The following is a 26,026-nucleotide window of genomic DNA, read 5'->3' on the forward strand; positions in this document are numbered from 1 at the left end:
CCCTTTTCTAAGGAAGAGAAATGAGATACAGAGAAACAGACTCAGAGTGCTGAAGCTGCCTGGATCTGAAGAGGCTGAATGATCTACCTAAGAAGTATCCTGAGATTCTTTGCAGTCTGTAGTCTTGAAGTTCCAGAAAATAAAGCATTTGACTGACATGCAGTACTTGTTACACATAATAGTTGAGGATGGAAGGGCCCTTTGGAGATCTAGTCCAACTCCCCTGCTCAAAGCATGCTCATCAAGGGCAGGTTGCTCAGGGCATTATCCAGTGAGGCTTTTAATATCTGCAAGGACAGAGCCTTTACAACCTCTCTGGGCAACCTGTTCCAGTGTTTGACCACCTTCACCATAAAAATGTTTTTTTCCTTAAGTTTAAATGGAATTTCTTGTATTTCAGTTTGTGCTCATTGCCTCTTGTCCATTCACTAGATACCACTAAGAACTATCTAGTTCCATCTTCTTTAGAACCTCCAATCAGATTTTTATAGACATTGATAATATTTCCCCCCTAAGCCTTCTCTTCTTTAGGCTAAACAATCTCAGCTCCCTCAGACTCTCTTCATGACAGATGCTCCAGTCCCTTAAGTGTCTCTGTGGTCCTTTGCTGGGCTCACTCCAGTATGTTCATGTCTTGTACTGGAAAGCTCAGAACTGGACACAGTATTCTAGATGTGGCCTCGTTGGTGCTGAGTAGAGGGGAGAATCACCTGCTCTTGACCTGATAGCTACACTCTTCCTAATGCAACCCAGGAGGCTGTTGGCCACCTTAGCTTGACACCCACCAGGTCCTTTTCTGACTTGCTTGCTTTCCAGCCAGTCAGCCCCCAGCCTACATTGGTACATAGCATTACCCCTTCCCAGATGCAGGACTTGGCAATTCCCTTTAGTGAACTTCCTGAGGTTCCTGTCTGCCCATTTCTCCAGCCTCTTGAAGTCCTCTTGAATGGCAGAAAAATTGTCTGATCAACCTCTCCTTTCAGTTTTGTATCATCTGCAAATTTGCTGAGGGCACACTATGTTTTACTGTCCAGATCATTAATGAAGATATTAAACAGTATCAAACTCGGTGTTAGGCCTGAGGCACACTGCTGGCCAATGGCATCCAGCTGGACTTCATGGTGCTCATTACAACCCTTTGAGCCCAGCAGTTCAGCCAGTTTTCAGTCCACCTTGCTATCCACTTATCTAGTCCATACCAAACCACAAGTTTGTCACTGAGGATTGTGGGAAACAGTGTCAAAAGCCTTACAATAGAGGAAAGAACCAGGATTTTGGGTGATAGGGCAGTACAGGTAGAACAAGAAAGCTTGGTGTATCTACACTTAGATTTAACAAATTCACTAGCAAAAAAAAAGTTGGAGAACAGAATAGTTTAGAAAATGGAGTAGAGAAAAAAAAAAAAGATTGTACTGTTGTATCACTGGCCAAGAGTGATGTTCACAACAAGAACTGTGGCTCAGCTGGCTGACGAAGAACTGAAGATATCTGACACATTCAAACCAATTGGGGGTGGGAAGGATGGAGAGGAAAGGATGCAGAAAACAAGGTCCAAATGAACAAGAATATATGTCCAGTTGTACCAGTTCCTATCATATTTAAAAAGTCCTATTTACATCGTAATAAAATACTTTGCAGAAGTGTTGTAGGGCGTTTTAAACATACAGATTTACTGAAATTAAAGGCATTGGAAAAAGCTGTCTATGTTACTACACAGATTCTATTCAGGAAAGGTATTTACCAATTAGAACTTTGCTTGGCTCTGTGCGGACCATCAAAGTAGGACAACAATAAGGACCATATCATTATTTCATAATTTAGCTAAGGCTTGGTCAGGTAAGCCCCCTAGAAAATGAAAACACACCCAAACCAAAAACCACATCCCAATGTTTAACGTGGCATTTTTTGCATAAAATTTGCATAAAATAATTTTAAACAAACCTAGAGGCTGGCACATCAAAAACAATTAAACATAGGAAATTTGGAACTTATACAGTGAAGTTATTGGCAAGTATATTGGCGGAATCACAGATCTGCAAAATTTCCTATGCCTATTTTTTTTTTTTTTCCCAAATTCACACAACAGAACTCAGTAGTGAAATGGTGGATCTAGTGCAAACTATAAACTGTGAAGGGTGTTAGTTTTTCCCATTTCTCTAATTATTTCCAATTCTTTCAATTACATTGTTTCATCACTCCCCAAAGAAGTACAACTCTGACAACACTATGCTGCCTAAAAATCACATACAAAACATTTTCCTATCATTCGCAAAAGCACATCAGGTGAGTTTATACAGGAGAGAGCTGCAGCACAATGGGGAAGAGTTGTAACAGCTTCAATTCTCCTGTACTCCTCCTTTATTTCAAAAAGTACTGTAGAAATAGTCCTGCAACTGCAAACCTCCTAAAAACTTAGGTTTTTCTCTTCACTTTTTGAAATATTTCTACCTTTTTCAGAACAGTGAAGAAAAATGCTATTAACTAATACATTATGTGTGTATCAGGAACTAAACAGTGGGGCTCCACCTGTATCATTTAGACAAAAGGCTATCTCACAAGATTTAAGTTACTTCAGAAGACAATTTGCTATTCTCTTATACACATATTTCATAAGAGTTCTTTCCTGAAACTGTTCTATTATCAAAGTTTTCAGCATTATCCCCAGTGTTATATTCCAAGAAAAAAAAAAAACCCAACAAAACAAAACACCACAACTCAGTGAAGTCTGTAGATTGTAACAGAACATACCCATCTTTGTCCTTTCTATACATGCAGATACAACCTAAAAGATCACCTACAGTGGAGACAGGAGAAAGCTGTAGCTAGTCACTGCACCCATGAATTTTCAAAACAATGTGACTGCTATTTTTTCTTAGATCACACTGTGGCTAAATGCTTCCAACAGCCCAGACCACAGCCTTGCCATTCTCTCTTTTTTTTTTTTTTTTTTTTTTTGAACTGGGAAGATCTGTCTGAAAAGAAAACAACTGTTCGATGTTTTAACATAGTAGTTTTAAACATAGTAAGGAATATATTAATCTCTCACATTATAGCTTGAGGTTGTAAACATACCAGTTGTTGTCTCCTGTATTCATCTGGTTACACAAAGGTTCAACCGCACCTCTTTGGAAGCAGGGAAAACCTTACTTTAAAAGAGCAGCAACACTGCTTAGTCTTTGTAATCACCAGGGAGAGGCTCTCTGTGATGTACAACGTCACCTGAAACTGAGGTTCAACATATACAGGAGGACAGGAAGTCTAAAGGAGGTTGGCAAGACACCAGCAAAAAAAAATAACTCCGTAACGTGTGAATGTTTCCCTTTCACTTTCATTACCTATGTCTTCTATTAGGCTTGTAACACTTCTGCCCATTTCAGAAATATTTTCATTTTAAATTTAATTAAAACTGGCTTGGAGTGATGTCCCAATAACTGGATAGTACAGTTATTGCATTTCTTACACAAGGCTGTGAGCCAATTCTATAAACCAGAGTATTTGGTCAACTTGAGCAGTTGTTCAACTCCCCAGCACATTCTCCAGCGCATCTCAAATGTAATCTCAGACTGCCCCAGATGGAATGAGAACTGATATCCCATAACTAAGTAAATGTCTTGCAGTGAGAGACAAGAGGCTCTACAGCGTGAAACAAGAGTCCTATGAACTCTGCAAATCTTCAGAGACTTCATTACTCTCATTTAGTGTTATAAGTTCACTATTTACTTCTAACATAGATCTCTTAGTCTACTTATTCATTTAAGCAGACAGATTAAAGAAGCTTTTCCATACCTAATATTGTCTCCCCCGAGAAGATATTTATTCACTGAAACAAGTCCCCTTTGAATATTCTCTTTTGATAAGCTAAACATTCCTTCAAACCTGAAATTATTTTCAAAGAAGTTTCAATAACATACCAATTTTTCAACACTTTTTTTTTTAACTATGGCCATTAGGGATGGCTGTCAAATTTACTTAATAAGAAGTGTTTTACCTAAGCAGTGCTGACTGTTATCCATAGGAATTTGTGCTGGGACTCATGCTGTTCAACATATTCATAAGTGATCTGAAAATGGGAGTGAACAATGGAGCAAAAATCTGCTGATGATATTAACTAATTAGGGGAGCAAAGAGAAGGGCTGACTGAGAGGAACTGCAGAAGGATTTATGAGACAGACTGCTTGGACAATAAGACAGAAGATGAAAAATCTACAGACAGTGGTACAAATGGCGGGGGAGAAAGTCCCAACTTTCCATATAAAACAAAAGAGGAAATAGTTGCCAATAAAGGCAAGATCTTGGGATTACAATAACAGTTCCTGGAAACAACTTGCTTTTTTGATTACCACTAAACTTTGAGCTAACAGAATGTTAGAAATTATTAAGCAGAACACAAAATGCTTTCTAAAGTCACTGTATAAATCTAACACGCACTTTTATCTTGAATTTTGCATGCAGTCCATGTGCACTCTTCCCCTAAAAAAGGATATAGAACTGAAACGCTGCCACAGAAGGTTGTCAAGGATGCCAAGTGGCATCTGTACAAGGCATGATCAAGTAATCCAAGGACTCTTCCTTTTGGAAGAGAGGTAAACTGAAGATTTAGTGTGAAGAAAACAGAGATAATGACTGAAGTCCATAATGTCAGGAGTAGCCTCAAGAAGTTGCATAAAGAACAAGGTAGGGTTTATCTAGTGAAGGTAGAAAATGCCACGTTCAAATCAAGCAAAAGAATGTGGTACTGGACAGAGCTGAGGAAATCCTTCCCAGCTGGGTGCTATGAATGCAAGGAGTTTACGTGTGTTTAAAGAGAGGGTGCATGAGTTCATGAAAGAGAAATCCATTGAGGCATTGAGGGTCACTAATACAAAGATAGCAATTCTGGCCCAGGAAGCCTATGCAGAATTCTTGAGCTCTAGTTACCCAGGTTCAGCAATTTAAAAACATTTACCCTTTTTAGCTCCAGTTTAGCATCATCCTAAATAACTATAAAGCCAGAAAATAGTTCATCATATGAATATGTAACAGTTTCTTCACAAAATAAACCAAAAACTTCCTGAGCTCTTCTGTTTTTTTTTTAATCTTTTCTGAATTCTGATTTTTTTTCCTGATCTTTTTTTCTGAATTCAAATTGAATCTGAATCAGAACTTCCATGATAAAAGAAAAATGCAGTGTAGCACGTGTATGTAATCTGTGGATGCCCTTTTGGGTGTCCTATTTGAAAAGATTTTGCTACTTCTAGAGTTCTTCATTTACCATCTTAGTAGCGAAGTGAATCATAGAATCATAGAATCATAAAAGCAGGAAGAGACCTCCAAGATCATCGAGTCCAACCGTCAACCCAACCCACCATGCCCACTAAACCACGTCCCTAAGCGCCTCATCTACACGTCTTTTAAATACTTCCAGGGATGGGAACTCAACCACTTCCCTGGGCAGCCTGTTCCAATGCTTGACAGGCCTTTCGGTGAAGAAATTTTTCCTAATACCCAATCTAAACCTCCCCTGGTGCAACTTGAGGACATTTGGTCTTGTCCTATCGCTTGTTACTTGGGAGAAGAGACCAACACCCACCTCGCTACAACCTCCTTTCAGGTAGTTGTAGAGAGCAATGAGGTCTCCCCTCAGCCTCCTTTTCTCCAGGCTAAACAACCCCAGCTCCCTCAGCCGCTCCTCATCAGACTTGTTCTCCAGACCCCTCACCAGCATCGTTGCCCTCCTCTGGACACGTTCCAACATCTCAACATCCTTCTTGTAGTGAGGGGCCCAAAACTGAACACAGTATTCGAGGTGCGGCCTCACCAGTGCCGAGTACAGGGGCACGATCACTTCCCTAGTCCTGCTGGCCACACTATTTCTGACACAAGCCAAGATGCCATTGGCCTTCTTGGCCACCTGGGCACACTGCCGGCTCATGCTCAGCCGGCTGTCAACCAACACCCCCAGGTCCTTTTCTGCCAGGCAGCTTTCCAGCCCCTCTTCCCCCAGCCTGTAGCGCTGCGTGGGGTTGTTGTGGCCAAAGTGCAGGACCCGGCACTTGGCCTTGTTGAATCTCATACAGTTGGCCTGGGCCCATCGATCCAGCCTGTCCAGGTCCCTCTGCACAGCCTTCGTGCCCTCGAGCAGATCAACACTGCCGCCCAAAAGGATTTAACAGAAACAAAACCTCTGTTTCCCCACTGGTAAACCTTAAAGTCACAAATGCCTCACTCTGACAGGAGAGTAGGTCTGGTGCTGCCTGTGGAGACTAAGCAAGCCAGAGAGTGCACAAAGTCTCAAAACCACTTGGACTACATTGACTAACAACCACCTGTGTGCAGAAATATTCCCAGGTGAAATACTGGCAAAAAAACAGTTTGTCAAATGGCTACTTTGTATATGTCACAAAAGGAAAGGAGACTATCAACAATAGACAGTGTTTTGACTGTAGGTCTCTTTTTAATACATCTTCAAATTGAACTACACATATTTATTTAGCACCTGAGAGAAATACTGATTCCAAAAGTATGCACACACCTCGTGTACAAAAAGATGTACAAAAATTTGTCAAACATTAGTGACTTGTGCTGAATATCTGTGATGGAAATTCCAGACTTAGTTTGACTTTTTTTAAATATATTTTTTTCTGGAAGTCGTATTTACAGAATGTTCAGAACAATTACTTCACCAGGACCATGCTTTGCATACATGGACTGCTATAAAAAAAGCGCTGTATTTGTCTTTTCTTGGGCACTAGAAAATAATTACAATAAATTATCTTGTTGTTTCTATTATATCACTTACAGAAGACACGGTTAAATACTTCTTAGATTAACTCTTTCTTTCAAAACACCCATCACTAGAAAAACATTCCAGTGTCTGAATGGACTTGTTTAACAGGAATCTGGTTTTTGCAGTGTTCCTCAGGTATGCTAGCTCAGGTCAGTAATGGGCAGGAATTGCAAGTTAAAAGAGCCGTTGGGGAAATAACGATATAGTGTGCCTACATGAACAGTACAAGGGAATACTGATAAGACAAGTCAATCAACTGAATCGACTATTCAGTTTGTATCTCTTTTCAACATATTTACAAGAAACTGACACAAAACAACAACTACAGTTTAGAGATACCAAGTTATGACATATCTGAAAAAACAGTCCAGCAAAAATGAAAGCTACAGGAACGAGGTGTTAAATCATGCTGTACTCAAAGACACTTCTGAAACCTAATGCTCTTGAAAATTCTGAAGACATCAAAAGGACAGTAAACAAAGACATACTTGTCACTGCAGATGTCAGTAATGCACAAAACTTCTACAAGCCAGAGATCCTAGACAGTGTATAGCTTAAAAATCTCCACCAGATCTAATTTTTCCTAAATATCCAATGAAGTGAACCATACCTTCTATATACAGTGTTCTTCAGGTGCACAACATGCTACAGTAGTCCTTATCAGTCAAAATGAGCTACAGATAAATAAGGTAATTGTTTACACTCACCTAAATATGGAATAGTAGGAACCATTTTTAAGCTTCTGATGTACTCTCGTGTCCTTTTATAATTATCTTCCTTAGACAGTAAATAGTCTAACTTGTCAAAGGTGGTCTTGTCTTTGCGATTCAAAAGCTACATAGAAAAAAAATGAAGGAGATCATAAAATTTTAAAAGACAAATCTGCACAAAGACAACAACAAATAATAATTTGTTGAATCACCCACAGTAAAGGAAAGCATAGTCAAGTTAAGATTAAATTCATCATCATCACCCAAACGAGCACAATGTTTGAAAATGTGCTACCTGTTAAGGGAAAGGAAAAAAAAAAAAAAAAGGCAATTCAGCATAAGTCTTAAGCTATGAACAAATACGGTTATTATTTCTGAATAGTTTATCAAGGATCACCTATCACTACCTCAGCTTTGTATAACCTCAGCAATATTAAATTTTTAGGGGAAAAAATATATGTTATTATACAGTCACCAACATTCTCATAATTTATCAGAATTACTGAAAATCCTCTTGAATTTGAAAGTAGAAATAGCAATGGAAAATGCTCTAAATAAATGCAAATTGTGCCATTTCAACAGTGTCTTCTTAAAAGTATGACAAAACTTCCTGGAAAAAAGTATAAGGAAAGTAAATCACTATGACACTTAAATCTCTGTTTTCTATTACTAGACTTACTACAGAAAATCAGAAAAATATTTAGCAATGCAAAAGATCCTAAAGTGACAGAGACTGAAAAGTAAACACAAAATACACAACTGTAGCTGTAAAAACACATTCCCTATTTCAGCTGTTTTTAGAAACACCAGCAATATTTTTAAGATGATTTTAAAAGCCAACTGAGTCAGAATGAGTGCAGAATTATGGCACTGTACACTGGCTTCTTGCAGTTCTACTTTCTGACAACAGACAGCTGTTCCACAGCACATTTCTTAATACACCTCTTCCTCTGTAAAATTCCAACTCTTGTACTACACAGCTCATAAGCCTAGCTGTTCTGTTTCTAGAGAACTGTGAGTCTGCCCGTTGTTATAAAAAATACTGCAATGGATATGCATGAGTTAACTGCTTCATTCAGTCTTGCTCAGAACAGGATGGGCTTGACAGGAGTCATCAGTAAAACAGCATTGTAAATGGGAGCCCTGAGGCCCTCTGCAACTCTGAAACAGTGTGCACCACATCATAGTTAAATAACAGCTGTTAATGAAAAGTAACATAAAAGGTACAAGAGTGAAAAGATTTCAGAATAATTTTGCTGTTTTCTTTCCAAACAGCACTGAGAATTCCTTGAGGCCCTAACTCTGCACTGTATTGTGTTTTTGAACTACTGTGCCTACAAAGAGCCTTACACCTTTTTAGGTCTAAGTCCTGCAATGAATTATTCACACACCTAGTTTCACACGTGAGCAATTTTCCCTGTTTACATTCCAACTTCATCAAGCTGCTCAAAACAGCAGGCACTTACATTTTTATTAGACTATAGCCTAATTCTGAGCAATCAAACCATAAAAAAGTTACAGGCATTTTAAAGACATAATCAAACTTGGGTAAAAGAGTTAAGTATAGCCATCTTTATTTATCATTTCTTAACAGTTAATGTGATCCATGTTGGATAGAATACTAAATTAGTGAGACTTACCTAATCCTTTGTATATTTAAAGATTACATACAGAAGGACTACATTATAATTGTGTATTCCACTTTAAAGAAATAGCAAAACTTACAGTAAATTTAGATGAGAAATTCTGCCCTCAAGAGACCGGATTTCTGAACACGGAATTATCAATGCTTTTAATTTCTAAAATAAATGAAAACTGAAACGCATTGACAATAATCACAAAATTAATGTTTCTATATTTGTAATAGGTCTTTTTTCTTCCTTTCCTTTTAGCCAATGTATTAATGATACACACAATGATTTGGATAATGGGACACTGATACACACTCTATACGAGGGTCTTCTAAGATTACTTATCAGCTAAAGTCCTCTTGAGCATATAATCAGAACAGACAGGAAACTCTTACAAGAAAAAAGATTGTTTAAAAATATAGAGCCATTTAAACTCTACTTTCACAAAATATGTAACAGATCACTATTTCCGCTATGATGGTACCACAAAAACAAGAATATAAAGAATCTTCTTCCAGAGCATGCAATTCGACAATTCAGAAGAGTTCAGAAAACCTCAGAATTCAAACAAGACAGAAAAGACAATGGTCAAGGAATAACTTACAGCCCAGGTTTTGGTCAGTCTGAAGATAGGCGCACTTTGCAGTGCTGACACCACGGACATAAGAGAATGAAGGTTATTCAGTTCTAGAAGCTTCTGAAAAAGGGGAATAATAACTTTTAGCACATCAAAAAGGGAAGCAGGATTAATTAATCCCAAAGTTGCATTAATAAATTACAAATTTTTTTCATTAATAAAATACAAAGTTTTCATCAATGACTGCAGACAACAACATTAACCAATGCTGTCAATGTGCAGAATTCTTAAGACCACTTTAAAAGTTGCAAATTTTCCAAATATACTCCTCAAAACAATAGACATTTCAGTTGTGAGAATACAAACTGTATTTAATTTGACTGTTATTTTCTAAGGCTGTTCCTTTCGGAACAGAAAATATGAAAAAATTATTTGATGCATTGTTCTTGAAAATGAGTATAATTTTGGAAATTAAAAATTTAATCAAGCCAAAAACATCAACCAAAATGCTGATTATCCTTTCAGAGTTAATACAACTTCTTATTTTGTAATCTGTTTTACAGGACCAATTTTCCTCACTTCAGCATACTTTAAATTAACTGTGTTGACAATTGCTCAAAACACATTGATCTCAAAAGAGACAATACTTTGGAATAAAGCTGTCTTAGATGATAAAGTTTCCTACAACATAGTTCCAGAAAGATAGAAAAAATGATAACTGCTGTCAGGTAGCTTCTTCGTAAATCTTAGAAAGAGGCTGGATTCATCCTTGAGTGACTGGTTTACTCATTACTCAAGAGCATTTAAGGAAGATCTGGATTTTATTGAGGGAAAAGAAGAAAAAAAAAAAAAAAAGCAATAGAAGGCAGTGTTTTCCTTTTTGCAGGGGAAAAAAAAAAACCTCTTATTTCTAAGAACAACCTAGCACCTCCAAGTTGACCATTCTCCTAGTACTTGGACTATGCATTTGTGCCAGGAAACTTATTCAGATACATGCTCTTCTGCATAAGCACAAGACTGCTAAGTAAACTGATTGAAAATATTCACAATACAAAAAAAAATTATTTTGTATTATATGGAAGATATTGTTCTAATTATCTACACACACACAATTTCACATGTACAAGGTTAGCACTCAGGCCTTTGATCCAAGTGCTGTCTTCTTACTAATATGAGTAAGTGTCACAGAGGGTCATACAAAACAGAATGACCACAGGTCATGAAGCAGAATTTTTTTTTTTTTAAATAAATATGTTTTTTAAAAAGTTAAGAATGACTTGTAAAATGCAGTGCTCAAACTCATTAAAATAATTGAGCTTCCACAGTGGTACTTTATACCAGCAACTACATGTTACAAGTAGGAATACAAGTCTCACAATAGCCGTTTTAGAAGCAAGAGATTTCTTTTCATAAAAGGTAAGTTTCAATGAGGGGAGACAAAAAACTGAACAGTTTACAAGCATGTTCAGTGTTGGCAACACATAGCTGGCCATCAAGACAAATCACTTTTAACTTGTTAGGCAAAGGTACAAGACGAGTCACACTGAAATGGGTAGTTTTATTTAACCAAGTAAAAACAACAGATGTAAAAACAACCTTTATCTTATTCATGTGGTACAACATAGCAGATATGCTAAAAAAGAACATTACCCTCTGTAATCCAACAACGGTTCATAGGAGTAGCGCAGAAACAAACAAAAAGGAAGTAAGATTTTGAATGATAGTACAAGAAATTTGCACTTACTTTAGCTATTTTCACAAAATGGCTCAATATTTCTGCCCTTATTTTTAGGGTCTGTGCTGTTAGTATTTCTCGTACAACCCAGAAACTGACCTATAAAGTAAACACATGTAACAATTTATTTACAAAAAAAGGACTTTATTAGATGAAATATTTGTAAACTTTCATGATGCTCCAGGGAGAAAACAGGTTAAGGAAAGAAAAGAGTTCTGATCCCACAAATTCTTATCTGTATAGCTGCAATTACCCAAAAGCATTACCACTGGATATAAGAAGTAGTGTTGCCTCACCTCTCTAGCTAAGACAACTGAATGAGCAAGTGAAACACACAGAAAAAGAAAGAAAAGAATTGCTAATGTTGTACCATGACACATCAGCAAAAATTATTAGGAACTAATAATTAGGAACCAATGGTCTAGCAGAACAACATAAAAATGGACAAAGCAATTGAAAACAGGAAATGCCATTTTAAAATCTTAATCTTCATTTAGAAAAATATTCTTAAGTTCTAATTCATAAGTGTTGTTCTATTTAACTTTATACTCGAAGACAACTGTCAAACAGTACCTGTTCATCACAGTAATCTAATCATTTACCTGGTTAAACCTCCTAGTAAAGGCAACAATATTTGGAGCGAGGATATGTTTTTCTTTCTTATTCCATCCACAGCTGGCTAGTTCCTAGGAAAGACATTTTAAAATTGCCTTAAAAATCAGTAATGTTTAAAAAACATTTAGAAGTGTAAAAACTGATACATGACAGAAGCATCTACCAGATAACTGCTAAAACCAATTCAAAGCACTGGTCCCATGACTAGTCTAACACTTCTGTGTTTTCCTGATGTACATAAATGATGTGATTCGTATATTCTCGTGATACTAGAAAAAATAGACATCATTATTAATATTCAGATAGAGAGAGACTAAGCAATCAGCCACAACTGATGTCTCTGAAGTTTCATTCTGCATTGATTATTTCAGTCCAAGGTTCCCTCGTATGAGCAAATCAGCAGATACAGGAGTAAAGATTTTGCTAGTATATAATCTTATCTGGTTCAAAATTGAAGCTAAAGCTAAACATATTAATAAGCAATATTAGAGTAGTTAAAGAGTACAAAATTCAGCTGTGCAACTAGAGGTGGTAACCTAGCTATTATTCCTGAATGTCATCCTCATTATTACAGTTAGTAAAACTTCCATGCATACACAACAGTTTAGCATATCCAATCTCTAATTTTTTATTTTTTTTTTTTTTAATTAAAATGTGAGCTCTAAAGCATTTGAAGAACACGATTTTGGAACTGTAATATTATTGTTTACAGTAGCTACAAACTAATTTTAAAAAACCTGAAACCTCTGTTTGTGATACTCGGACTGAGAGAAACTATCATTTGAAAAAGGCTGGACAATAACAGTCTTAAGTCTGAAGGTCTTCTGGTCAGAAGGTTGGGGTTAGAACTCTTTGTTTTATTCTTGTTTTTGTTATTTGTTTGGGTTTTTTGGCTGTTTTTTAAGCCATAAGAGTTTAGCCAGACCTGACTGAAGCGTGGCATAGACTTTGGTGCTAATAAAGCAAGAAGTTGCCAGTAGGCTGCATAGTTCAGTCACAGTATTTGAAATAAATTTTTGAATGCTCTTCCATTACGGTGACTACTTCAAAGTCAACCCAGTTCAAAATAGTAAGAGAAAAAAAAAAATCACAAATTCTGTAGTATACCCGTAACCACAACTAATCAATTTCAATGCATAATAAAATCCCAGTGCTCTATGGCAAAAAATAATCTTTCACCTAAACTGCAAAATAAATAGTAGAAATTCCTGTGGGGACTATAAAGTAAACAGAAGAGCTAAAAAGCAGATTAATGATTTTCTCCTTAAATAAACTGTATTAAATTACGCATCAAAAGAAATTTGAAATTGTAACTACAAATTTGATTTAGCCAGAAAGAAAGTGTCCATTTTCCAATAGTTATTTCAGGCAGTTCCAAATATATTTAGATGGCCTGGCTCTTTTGAACTACAGATTCAAGTTACCACATATCCATACAGTCTTTATATTCAGATCTGACAAGTGGCAGATACATACATAATGGAAATGAGTTCTCCATAACTCCAGTTCTAAATCACTCTTCTGTTCTTAGAACCGCAAATTTCAGTTTCAATCAAAACATTGTTCAACTTTCCAAATGTATGCTATTAACTTTAGACGCCTTTTGTAAAATAGTTTTTGTTTTTACTTGGTTAAATAAAGACGCCTTCAAAAGGCAGAGAGTCAGCCAAAGAGAATTCTGCCTCTGAAAAGCACTTTGTACATCCTGATAAATGGAACACACTCTCAAGATGTGGATGTCTGCGTGTTCCAGTGTGAGCACCAGGAAAAGCATTTCCAGTTCCAAACGTATTTTGTATCCCAATCTTCCAGCATTTAAGCCTTCTGCAGATAAAAATGCCAATTTGCATCTGTCAAGACACAGATTCTCCACATGATTGGTGCACGTCTGGTCTTAAGAGTCTGGAAATTATATATTTATGTGGAAAAATCTCAGTCACTCTACTAGGGACAGCAAAATTTACATTTGTCAGAAAAATGGAAGAGGTCAGTAACCTAAGGATATTAAGCAGTTGCCAGAGGGCTAGTGAGCAACAATGGAAAATCCTGTGCATGGAAAAATCATTTGACTAGGTTTAAAATTTGGACTGAATAGGAAGGCTGATAAGAGTAAGTGATCCAATATGCCCCTGCTGAATTTCTTTTATACTGCTAAAATGTACTGTGTTCTAGTATTACACTTCATCTTTTTGTATGGAAGGATGCAGGCAGTTTCCTCAATGCACACAGTCACAGTAAACTTTTCAATCAAGTGTGCAAGAAAACCCTGAAATTTGTGGAGACTACAATTTCCAGGACTTTGGAAAAAAAAAACCCTAAATAAAGTTACATAGAAATCTAGAATGTAAGCATAATTATTTCTCCTGGAGAACAAAGAATTGTTGATCAAACATCCTCTTACTGAACTCTTGCAAAGTAACATGCAGATGTGTTTTTTAGTAATGGCTCAATCGAAAAGCAGAAAAAAGCCTCAGCAAGTGCTAGGTTTAAAAGATGTTTATGTGTTTGAGACAAGACTTGGCAACCAGAACTCTGAAATCTTAAGTCTTTCCATCCATGCATAAGTTCATGTTATGAAGACTAAAACCGGAAGAAAAAACAATATAATGCTCTTCCCCCAAACACAAAATTCAACAATAAATAACTCACTATAGCAGCCAGCCTGATGGTTGCTGACTAAGGAAACCGTCTCTGTACACAGTTCTGCCCTGGAACTTAGCTATGCGACATCTAGCAAACCATTTCAACCTCTCCATGCCTTTTTCACGCCCCCTTTCTAGCACAGGAAACTGGAAGTATTCACTGTTATTCACATACCAGTGTATTTACCACCACTTCCTGCATACAAAAGCTGATTCTGGAGAGCAATTGTGACCACCTTGCACAAGCAAGAATGAAAGCAAAAGTAGGGACCATAACTGTACCTTCACCATACCCAGTGACATAACAAAATGAGTACATCATGAAACACGGATTTCAACCAGAATATTGGTCTTTCCTTCTTCCATGCATTACAAGGCCACCAAAGGAAGACTCCAACAAGGTAGAGTTCCAGTGTAAAATGGCAGACAACCATCTGCCCATCAACAATGCAAAAGCCAGTCACCTACGTGAAACCCTGCAGGCCTCAAAGGAGTAGTTTATCAAAGGGTATCCAAGCTTACGGGGACAGAAGAATGAATACACCAACTTAATTTAAAAGGCTACCAGGACTCAAACAAACACAGACAGTTACAGACTATACATTAATATTCGATTTGACCAGAAAATTTTAACCTTCTTAGTCTAATAGCTTACCTAATAACAAGAGACAGGTAGATGACAAATACACAACTATATCTTGCTTTAAAACCTACTCCTACAGCTGGCAGAATTTCAGGATAGAAACAGTTGTTTATTTTTGGCAAACAAAAAATTGAATTATATCGGTAATTCCAATAAGATGAAAGTCAGAAAACAGAATTAAAATCTAATAGTTTATGGCAACTGTTACTCATACACAGACCTGTATTCTAGCAGAAGCTGAAAATACATTAGTTTTTTTCTGATCATTTCTCACTAAGTTACATCTACCTGCCAATAAATCAGAGTAGCACTTCAGGAAATTTCATTTCCAAAAGGCGAAATGAAGCAATGACAAAGGAAAAGAAGAACAGCAAATCACTATTTTGTTTTGCCATAAAACTCTATGGCACAGACATTTCATAGCAGTTAAAGCAAATGCAAAATTCACTTTAAATATGAACATCTGCAGTTCTGTATTTTATTTTGTGTTCATTCATCTCCTCAGAGTATCACACTACCTCTGCTTTTGGTGAAACCTCCATTTTGTTCTAACTGATGTTTTTCTTAGCAAAATTTTCTCATGAAAAAGTATCTATGTTTCTAATTGTAAATACTGATATTCTTGTGTTAACAGATTTTTCTACAGGTATTGCTGGTTTCTTATTGCATTGTTCATTTGCCATTTTTTTCCCCACAGTAAAGAAGAGACTCCCTGACTGCCTGGAGAACACATGTAATTTCAGAAGCATGAAAGTTGTTTTCAGCTACAAAACTGTCTTGGTGTTCTTGAAACAAAATTAATTTATGTGACAGGAAGGCCAGACACCAGATAGATGAATTTTTATTTTCCTTCCTACACTTTCTCAAAATAGAAGGCTGCTAATCTCTCTGAACCACTGCAATATACAATGAGTTGTTTTGTTAGTGACCAAATTAGATGGATTGAGCTTCTACTAAGAACCTTCTAAACTGGACTGCCCTTTCTGATGTCAAAAATTCAGTTCCGCTAATATTACATGGGTATTTTTCCCCTTTATGTATACATGATATTCCACCTTGGCACAAGACGACAATAAATCATAATGGATCTAAGGACATGTTCCTATATTAAAGAACTTCAAGCTGGAAACACGCAATTCTTGTATTTTTTGCAGAAAAATTTATTTCATCAAAATACCAAGATTACATACCGCTTTTATGCAAATTCAACATATTCTGATAACTACCTTCATTGTTTATTTTTGAAGTTCTTATTTCTGCTTTTCAAATGTCTATGTTAACTTTGATTGCTTTTTCTCAACAGGCCTCAAGTTTCTTTGTGTCCTTCTTAAAAGGTTAAATAATTAAAGGACACTAATACATTAACTTTTAAGGTTTGGGGCTGATTCATTCGCTTCAGAATTGAATCTTAAACATGATAGTACAAATTTAAAAGTTTACCAAGCGGCTGATGCAGCCTAAAATACAGGTTATGACTAGAGGCATAAGTCAAACTCTGAAATGAGATGTGAACTGAAAAACAGGAGCAGAAGGGAGAGTAAAGAATTTTGACATTTGATAAATTTATCGTGAAGAAACACTCAACACAAAGCAGGACAGGAAGACTTCCAGAAAAACACAGTCATCTCTTTTGGCAATAGATGACAAATCAAAGTAAATCAGGCTGGGTTACAGATTCACAGTGCTAACAAGGAATAAGCCTAGAAGAATATTAGTGCAGTGCAAGAAGTTGAGCATTTTTGAACAAAAAAGCATTATTTAAACAGTTACATTTCCTCAGGCACTGAGTTCCAGAGATGTAAACAGACAGTTTAAGAAAACCTACCTCAGGCTGTATAGCTTTAAATACTGGCATATCCATCAACGTAATCTGGCTCTGCAATGAAGACAAAATTTTAAATAATGTAATACAAAGAGCTAACAATCATGTATTTACATCTGCCCTTTAGTAACCACAAACCACATGGTCACATTTTCTCCATAGATCAGAACTGAATTCGGCCTCCCCTGTCCAGGCTGACAGACCACAAGCAGAAACTCCACCATCCTGAGTGGCAACATATTATATTCTCTTACATTTACTGGCTGTAACTAAGTGAAGGTTTTCAGTACCTGCAGCAGTCTAAGAGGAAAAAACCTGTGTTTGAGAGTCTTACTGCCTGGGCCCTTTATTGACACAACAGAAATGGCAGAAGAATTACTTGCCTTTCACACAGAAAGCAGCATACATTTTACATTCACTGGGTTGAAAGGCAATAAAGCATTATGATGTGTTAATCAGTTATGATTGGAATATGCTTTAAAGGGTTCATACACAGATTTTTCAGTCAGTGATGAGTATGTCCTGATACAACATCGTAATGCTGTTTCAAAGCCAATGATTTTGAAAAAAAGCATTTATAGAACATTTTTAGCATCTGAGTGATAAGATACTTGAATTGCTTCAGAGATTGAATGACATAATGTATTTGGAAGTTATGTAAATCATGTTTAACCAATAGGTACTTCAATTATACTGTGAGTGTATAAACCTACAGAGCTTTGAACTTTGTAATTTACATGATTTAATGTGTAAAAGAAAGTGTCAAAGAACCCTTCTTTGGATCTTTCCCCAGCAAAGCTTCTCTGTTGGCCATTTTGTTATGCTAAACCCAAAATAGCAAAAACTTGCTAATTCCCTCCCAAAGTGCTTGTTTGATTCCACCAATTAAGAATGATAACTATCTATTTAAATATAGTTTTAATAAGGTTTCTACTATTACTATGATTCCTCAGACAGGAGCCTAGAAAAGTTAGAGGCCCATAAAATTTGACAGACATGAAAAAAAATTCCTTCCATAAATGGTTAATTCACACTCTCTAACTTATCTCTTGCTTTTATATTATGTTAAGTCAAAGATTTTGCCACAAAGCCCTAGCCAAACACTCTTAGCAGCACTCAATTTTGAGATTTATACTTCTGAGTAATGTTTGGGTATTTACAAACTCAGATGTCATTAAGATCTCGCTCTTCTAGAAAAACTGCAATTGCAAATGCCTGTTTGCAACTTCTTGACTGTCTCCTAATAAGATGCACAGCAGAGGCTCCAAAAAGCTGACTATAAGCTATATTATGTGACATTAATAAAGAAGTTTTCAGTGAGAATTAGTAATCTTTTCAACAAGACACGGGTTCAATCAAAATCACCAAAAAGATTAAAACAAAGTTCAGTAGTATTGACAAGCTGCTGGTCTTTTCGTTATAGATGTGATTACCACCAGGGAATTTCTCCTCTGCAGGTTCTAAATTTTAAAAAGGAACAAAACACACTAAATTTGGAAGTGACCTTAACTTGGCTCCATTCCCTTTCTCTGAATATCTATATTCAATATAGCAATCCCATCTTCTATAGATCTCTGCCCTGATGTCCAGTAACCAAACTGTACTAACTTCAGTAAACCCAGACCTCTGGTTCTTTTCATTCTCCCCAACTGAACTGTTTCAAGTTATCTGACACAGACTACCACAGTCTTGAGTAACAAGAAACGGTATGTAAAATTTACTGGTTGCTATTATTTACTGAAAAAAGAAATTATCTGCTTCTCTGGATGGAACAGAAGCAGTAAACATTACTTGAGCTGTTAATAAAAAAAAAAAAAAGAGGATCAGCGTAAACCAATGAAAAGGTTTTAATGTGTCACAAGAAGAATAGCTACTCTAGCTAAGAAGGCCATGGCATTAAAAGTTTGTGTGACCGTATTAAAATCAACATTAACAAACAAGCCAACCCCAAACAAACAGCCCTACCACTAGGGGTTACATATGATCTTTTTCAAGCCTCGCTGCCAGTCCTACAGACACACATTTCAATTTTTGGTTTCTTTGTGAGTTGGTGGGGGTTTTTTTTTGTTTGTTTGTTTTGTTCATGGTTACGGGTGGAACTGGAGAGAGAAAACCAACTTACAGAAGTTTGGAATTCAGAGTTAAAAAGATATGTTACAATGATATAAGGGTGTGTGTGTGCCCATGTGCATGTGTTTTTAAAGTGTACATTAAATCAAGACCCTTATCAACAAGCTTCTGTCTCAAACCAACAGCATTAGGAACTATGAACATAATAGAAAACTGATGAGTTGTAAGTTACAGCAACCTTAACTTGACTTGATCATTTTATAAATACAGTTCTGAGATGACCACAAATTCATTTTTGCTGGTGTAGACTACACACTATGTTCTGGGATGTCTTTGGACTTAATATTCGGTCTCCTCTGATGAAATTAGACATCTCTATTTTTGTGTCATTTTACAGGCCTGCCTAAATTGTAATGCTGTTCATTTCTGAAGGTAGTCCTTGGCCATGAATCATCTGAACTTGGATGAATAGGAGCAAAAGCATCAGGCCATTTTTTAACTGAGTTGATGCAGATTTGCCAACCAAGTATTTTTATATTTCTACCTAACAACAGCTCTCATCTGTGTATTCTGTATTACTCTCAAAAAAGACTCATCAGAATTTGTTCCAAAGTGACAAACTTATAGGAATAATGTAGGCATATCTCCAGGACTTTTTTGTTAATGGCTATTAAATGATCTTACGCCAAATGAGGGAAACAACATTTTGATGCCCAGAATATTAATGAGAACATTGAACTAGGTTCAATAGCTTTCATCCTCACTCCTTCCTGCTCCCCAGCAAGTTAACATAAATTGAAAACAAGGGGCCAAGCACAAGAACTGTACTGGACTTTTGCCAAAACTGCAGTTCTGCTTTCAGTTTAGTACAAAAACTTGTTATTAAGGAACGCAAATTGTTTCCTCTATACAAGCTTCTTCCCTGCTTTTAAGAAACTGATTTTTCTGAGAAACTGGTGTTTCAGCAGAAAAGATGAGTATTTGTGGTTTCAATTAAAAAAAATGAATCAGACTGTGGATAACTAACATCTTTAAACCTATGGTAGGGTCTTCTAAAACACTACGAAAAATTCAAATGGCTTTATACAGAAAAACGAATATGCTGTGTCAGGTTAGTACTTAATGATTAAAACCCAAGACACGTTTATTTTGTTAAAGTTTATATAATCAGAAATTTGTTTTCAAGGACATTGGAAGTTCATTTAAAAGATTTTAAGAAAAAAGTTTTACGTATTTTTTAATATCCTGCAAGCCCTGAATATTATACAAGCTTAAATGCAAAAATAACATTTCTACTTACAGCAAACTCCTCAGGAGTTACTTTCAACACATCAAATACAACTGCATCGTAGCTTTTATTGGCATAATCTGAACTTCGCCCTTCCAGAGAATCTGAGCTGCTACTACCCTACAAAGAAAAAAATAGTAGGCTTATCTGCAGAATGAGGAATTTCACGTCAAATTCAGAAAATAAATACGTGTAAAAATACTAAGAAATGACAAGAAAACGTATGAACTTCAAAAAGCTTCAGACACTGAATTATAAAATTTAGTTTAGCATGGTTCATGAATGTTTCCAACTAACTTTATTCTGCAAAAACTATAGTGACATACAATTTTAGCTCTATGAAATTCCCAGCTTTAGAAAGCCATTTTTAAAATCATAGACTAGATAAAGGAATTGTCACATAAAGGAAACATGTTGAGATTTTGAAGATTCATATTCAATAGAAATTTTTTAATTAAATATGCAAGGGTAGATCCAAATCATGCTGCTCTATCCATAACATTATAAAAAAGGAAAACTGACATGTCCTGAAATTTAACCCAATGTTAGCTCCAGGGTACTACAGAATAGTACTGCGTCTTGCCTTAAAAATTGGTGCCTTGCCTTCCTTTTGAAGTTTCTGTCCTTGGGCTCAGATGTAGGGACTTGTGGCTCATTTTCCTTTCTTCAGGAATAACGTGATTTAATAATAATAATAGCATTATTTTTTCTATTTCTTATCTTAAAACTACATACTGAATAAAAATATATGCACATAAAATCTTAAGCCCTTACCTCACTGAGGTTATTTGTTTGCTAGAAGAACATTGTTGTCAAAACAAGGTGTTTTGGCATCTTAACTAACTGTGGCATGTAATTCTCACTTAAAACTGACTTGGTAGCAAAGAACTAGAAGGTGGTAAATAAGATGCCAATTCCACCCACCCCCCCCCAAGTATGTGGGGAACTACTGATTGGGAAGCCTGAGATTTGTACTGGACAAACCCAAGAAGAGAATAAAGGAGAATTAGTAGAAACACAGATAGGTATGCTGTATCAGGAAATTTCCAAGTTAGTATTTAGAAAGAGAAGCACTGCCTCAGTATATACAGACACGTGGGTAAAGGAACATGATTAATACGTTCTTGTTGGGCTTCCAAAAGATTTTTGACGTGGTTCCTCACTCCAAAGACATTAAGGAAACTATGCAGCCCTAGCATAGAGACTATCCTTGCAATGATAAATAATTAGTTACAAGACAGTAGTTACAAGCACTGAGAATATGTGAATCAGCAGAGAATTATGCATGGATAAGTGATGATTATTATATATTCAACAACCTGGAAAAGGCAGTGAACAATGAGGTGACAATTTGTTGATGATTATGGATCTTCATTTTATTTATTCAATGTGGTAAAACAAAAAACAAAACCTGGCAATGAAAAACTGAAAAGGGACTTCACAAGATTTGGTAAGTCTGGAAAAGGAAAAGAGAAAATATATAAACAGAGTATGAATATGCTTCTTTATAAATCCATGGTGCACCCAAGCTTAGAATACATATGCGGTATTAGTCTCCATCTTAAAAGGGATATCAAAGAACTGGAAAAGTTTCAGAACAAGGCAACAAGGATGATCACAGGTATGGAATGGCTTCTTTATGAAGAAAGACTGGCCATGCTAGAAATCTTCAACCTGGAAAAGAGGCAGTGGATTGTGGGGAGGAAGTACAATAACAAACAACGTAAGCAAGAGGAAAGATACGAATGGTCTCTCTTTGCTTCATCTAACACCAGGAGAAGGGGTTAACAGTTAAAATTAGAGATGGATTTTAAATGAATAAGAGGATACAGATCTTCACACAGCATACAGTTAAGCTGAAAAACAGCTTGTTATGGGATTCTGTACAAACTAAAAGATTACACAGATTCAAACAGGGGACTAGGTAAATTTATGGAAGACAAATACATTGAGAGATCGCAAACAGGACCTTCCCCTCAGGAAGTCCCTGGGTTGCAAACAGCTGTGGCCAGGAGATGTTTCCTGTGCTTGCACGGCTCTTGTGCCCTTCTTCAGGCACTTGCTGTTGGCCACTATCAGAGGCAGAATAATGGATTAGAAGAATCTTTGGTTTGACCCTGGAGACTTCTTATGCTCTGATCTATGACAGATATTTCTGTTCTGAGAAAACAGTGTGCGAAAGTCTTTTTTTTTTTAATTATTTTGAAGAGGAATTTCAAAATTGTGTGTTCACATACCCAATTCAAGATGTCCCCCATCTTGAGAGAATGAAAAAGTATTTTTGTTAGTCTGAGGACATTTATACTATGTTTGAGAAAATGACCTTCTGCAGGGCACAGCTGTATTATGTATTTTTGTTTTGTTCTATGGTTTTTAAAGATCAGCTCACAGCTGATTTGTTTCATGAAAATCAGGACAACTGCTTTGAAAGGATCAAGTTGTGTGTGCAAAAGGCACCGCTACAATGGAAAAACTTGCTTCACATAACTCTTCAGCTGTCGTAAGAGATGAAGAAGTAGAATTTTTCGACCAGGGAAGAATTTAATCAAAACGTTACCTTTTTTAAAAGCAAAAAGTACCTCCAATCATACATTTAAAACATGTGCTTTACTGGGCAAGCTTTACTGTAGCTGATTTATAATATTTCATCATAATATTACATGAAAGTAAAAAACCAGAAAAACTCAGTAGGGTAACTAATTCCCAAGCAGTCCTCAGTTGGCTGTCCCGGACCTACAAACACAGGCTGTTAGCTGTGCACAGCAGCTCAACACAGAACTAGATAGTTTTTGGAAACAGCATGACAGAGCTGCCCTGTCTCCAAAGGATACAAAGGGTTAAAATGAACAAAGTCTCAGAGAGCACTTTCTTACTAGTAGACTAGTAAATGCCAAAAAAAATTCAACTGGAATATTTCTGACTGGCTCCATTTAGATGGTACATTACATTGCTCTTAACTCATTGATAATAAACAGCTGCTGTAAGTTACAGAGTTACAGGTCAAAAATGCCATTTAAAACTAATCTAAATGAGTAATCATCATCAACAACAATAAAAAAAAAAGGTTGTGAACACTCAGAGCTATGAAGTGTTCTAAAATTACTCTGTTGTCAAATACTACACAGTTCATAAGAAAAAGGATTGACATGACTGGTAGTGGAAAGGGCTTCTGTGAAAGTTGAAAGAAGCCAAAATTTCCATTTTAATACAGGAGCTAACAAAAACCAAGGAACTGTACCTCTGGAGTGGCGGAGGTGACCATCACACTGGCCATGAGGTCATTCCTTTTATACATGCTCTCCCCAAGACGCAGGAAGTTTCAGCTCATCCAGCACTGGTGAGACAACATGATGAAAACAGAATTCCTGCAAAGTAAATGTATTCATGCATATAAATAAATAAAATTTTAAAAAAACAAACACAACAATACAAGAGATTTCATCGTTCTTTCTCAGAGAAAAGAACTTCAGGAACAAGATGATCTTAGGAGCTAGATTCTCTTTTCTTTTTCGGATACCAACTGTGAAAGAGTATAACTGAATATCACTAAAGTCATGCCAAGTCCTTACCCCTACTTCCAACCAACTCAAGAAATGGGGGGGGGATTTGTCATTTATGTTGAATTAGGTTCTATATGAAGTCCACGCTAGGCAGTATTCATCTAGAAACTGCAGGTTACCTTAACATATTTTAAAATAAAAAATCCAAGCTATTAACTGACTGAAAAAGTGATGCTTCCTCACCCTTCCCTGCTCGTCACTTGAATTAGTCTCATAACTGGTGATTTAAGTCCCACTGTATCTTTCTAATGCGCAAATCCTATTTGCAGCTGCTTAGGCCTCTACTAATATCTATAGAGACAGGTGTGCCTGAAAGCATTTTATGTCAGGCCCCAAAGAACAGAAGTTTTCCACAGAAAAGAACCAGACAACATCATCCTTCTTAGTTGGAAGAATGAACCTCAAGGATTTCGGCTAATCCAGCAACAGCACTGTCTGAAGTGAGACTTTTTCCAAACTGGATTAAGCAGACAGATGCAATTCCAAATTGGCTTAGGACTTCACATATGTAATACACCTTAAGCTTCCTCCAGAAACAAAAAGACCAGACTGCAAAAAAACTGAGTACATGGTACCATAAAGAAGCTGCCTCTACCCACTTAGATCAAATAATCCATTCCAGAAATACAAAGTGTTTAATGAAAACTAAAAAAAAAAAAAAAAAAACCACAAAACCACAAACAATACCACAAACCCCAAAACCAAAAAAACCCAAACCACTGATCACAACAGTAATACTCATATCTAAAAGAACCATCAATCTTGAAATAAAGCACAAATAATTACGAGACAGCATATTCCTGAGTATTGAACAAAGGTAAGTATTAAGTATTTATAAATATTTATCTTCCTGATATCAGGAAATCAGATTTCATCTTCTTGGATAGATGTTAATTATTATACACTAAAGGATATGCACCATATGGACATAGGTGGATATGTAATTCCACAAATCTAATTAAGTTGCATCTCATTCAGAAAAAATAAAATTTGTATATAAATAGGCACAACTAAAATGAGAAGAACTGACATGATTATAGACTAAATTCAAATAGCAAGGGTACTCATAAAAGAATTACACACACATTTTTAAATAAAATCACTTACTCAAATGACAACAGATACTTCCAGGCACAAAAACATTCCTTATGGTCAAAATTTTATGTAAGGGGAAGTGAAGGGAATCCTAAGAAATTTTATTTTCAAATCTACACAGCAAAGAAAAATTTGACCATGAGATCAGCTAATTCAGAAAATCGCTCAGAAGGCTTTTTCACGTCATTTAAAAAATTGTCACCAATGGATATGTCTGGTCTCTCCCCCCCTCACACTGGACATCTGATTACTGCTGCAAAACTTAATTCATTGTTCCTATAGAAGATACTGTTTGGAGACAAGCATTCTCTGTTTTTATCTGAAATGAGGTAAAAGCCAGAACCAAAATTCAGATTCTACTCTCAAACACAGCAAAAACAGCACCAAATACAGTATCTGTGTGAAGGCATTTTGGGCATCCAAACTACCTACTAGCTTAACAGGTTAAAACTGCCCTTTCATTAATGGTCCAACAACAATTAGCACAATGACACAGTACCTGCTAAAGTCCTTCAGTCAAACGTTCAACATAACATGTTATGCTCTTATCTTAATCACTGAAAATTTTGTCAGCTGATACATCATAGCGATGTATTTGAAGTTTATGTTCATTGAATCATGAATCAGAGTCCACATAGTCTCAAATCTAAGGCTACTCTTACATCGTAAACAATCTTATAGGAATACATTAACAGATTCTTAGGACTACAATGAAATGGCTGATGAAGTGAACAAGGGGACAGCCGTGGATGTTTACAAGCCTTACTGAAGTTACAGCGTTCAACATGATCCATTGCTAACATTCTTTATAGAGAAGGTCTTAGTACAGGATCTGCCTCTCACTTTGTCAGGTAAGCGATGCTTTGCAAGAT

General features: G+C 36.3%; 1 protein-coding gene across 1 annotated transcript in view; it reads right to left on the minus strand.

Annotated features, from left to right (window-relative positions):
• The window catches only part of RALGPS1 (Ral GEF with PH domain and SH3 binding motif 1), a 129,308-nt gene that overhangs the window by 88,580 nt on the left and 14,702 nt on the right, over nt 1-26,026 (minus strand). The window contains exons 4-10 of the mRNA XM_009334264.1: nt 23,738-23,864; nt 20,512-20,619; nt 17,145-17,195; nt 12,022-12,105; nt 11,429-11,518; nt 9,712-9,804; nt 7,474-7,600 (exon numbers count right to left, since the gene is read on the minus strand). Coding sequence (XP_009332539.1) covers nt 7,474-7,600; nt 9,712-9,804; nt 11,429-11,518; nt 12,022-12,105; nt 17,145-17,195; nt 20,512-20,619; nt 23,738-23,794 — 610 coding nt within the window. The 5' untranslated portion in view covers nt 23,795-23,864. The remainder of the gene's footprint in view (nt 1-7,473; nt 7,601-9,711; nt 9,805-11,428; nt 11,519-12,021; nt 12,106-17,144; nt 17,196-20,511; nt 20,620-23,737; nt 23,865-26,026) is intronic.

This window comes from Pygoscelis adeliae, unplaced genomic scaffold, assembly GCF_000699105.1.
Source record: "Pygoscelis adeliae isolate BGI_AS28 unplaced genomic scaffold, ASM69910v1 Scaffold150, whole genome shotgun sequence".
NCBI classification, from domain to species: domain Eukaryota; kingdom Metazoa; phylum Chordata; class Aves; order Sphenisciformes; family Spheniscidae; genus Pygoscelis; species Pygoscelis adeliae.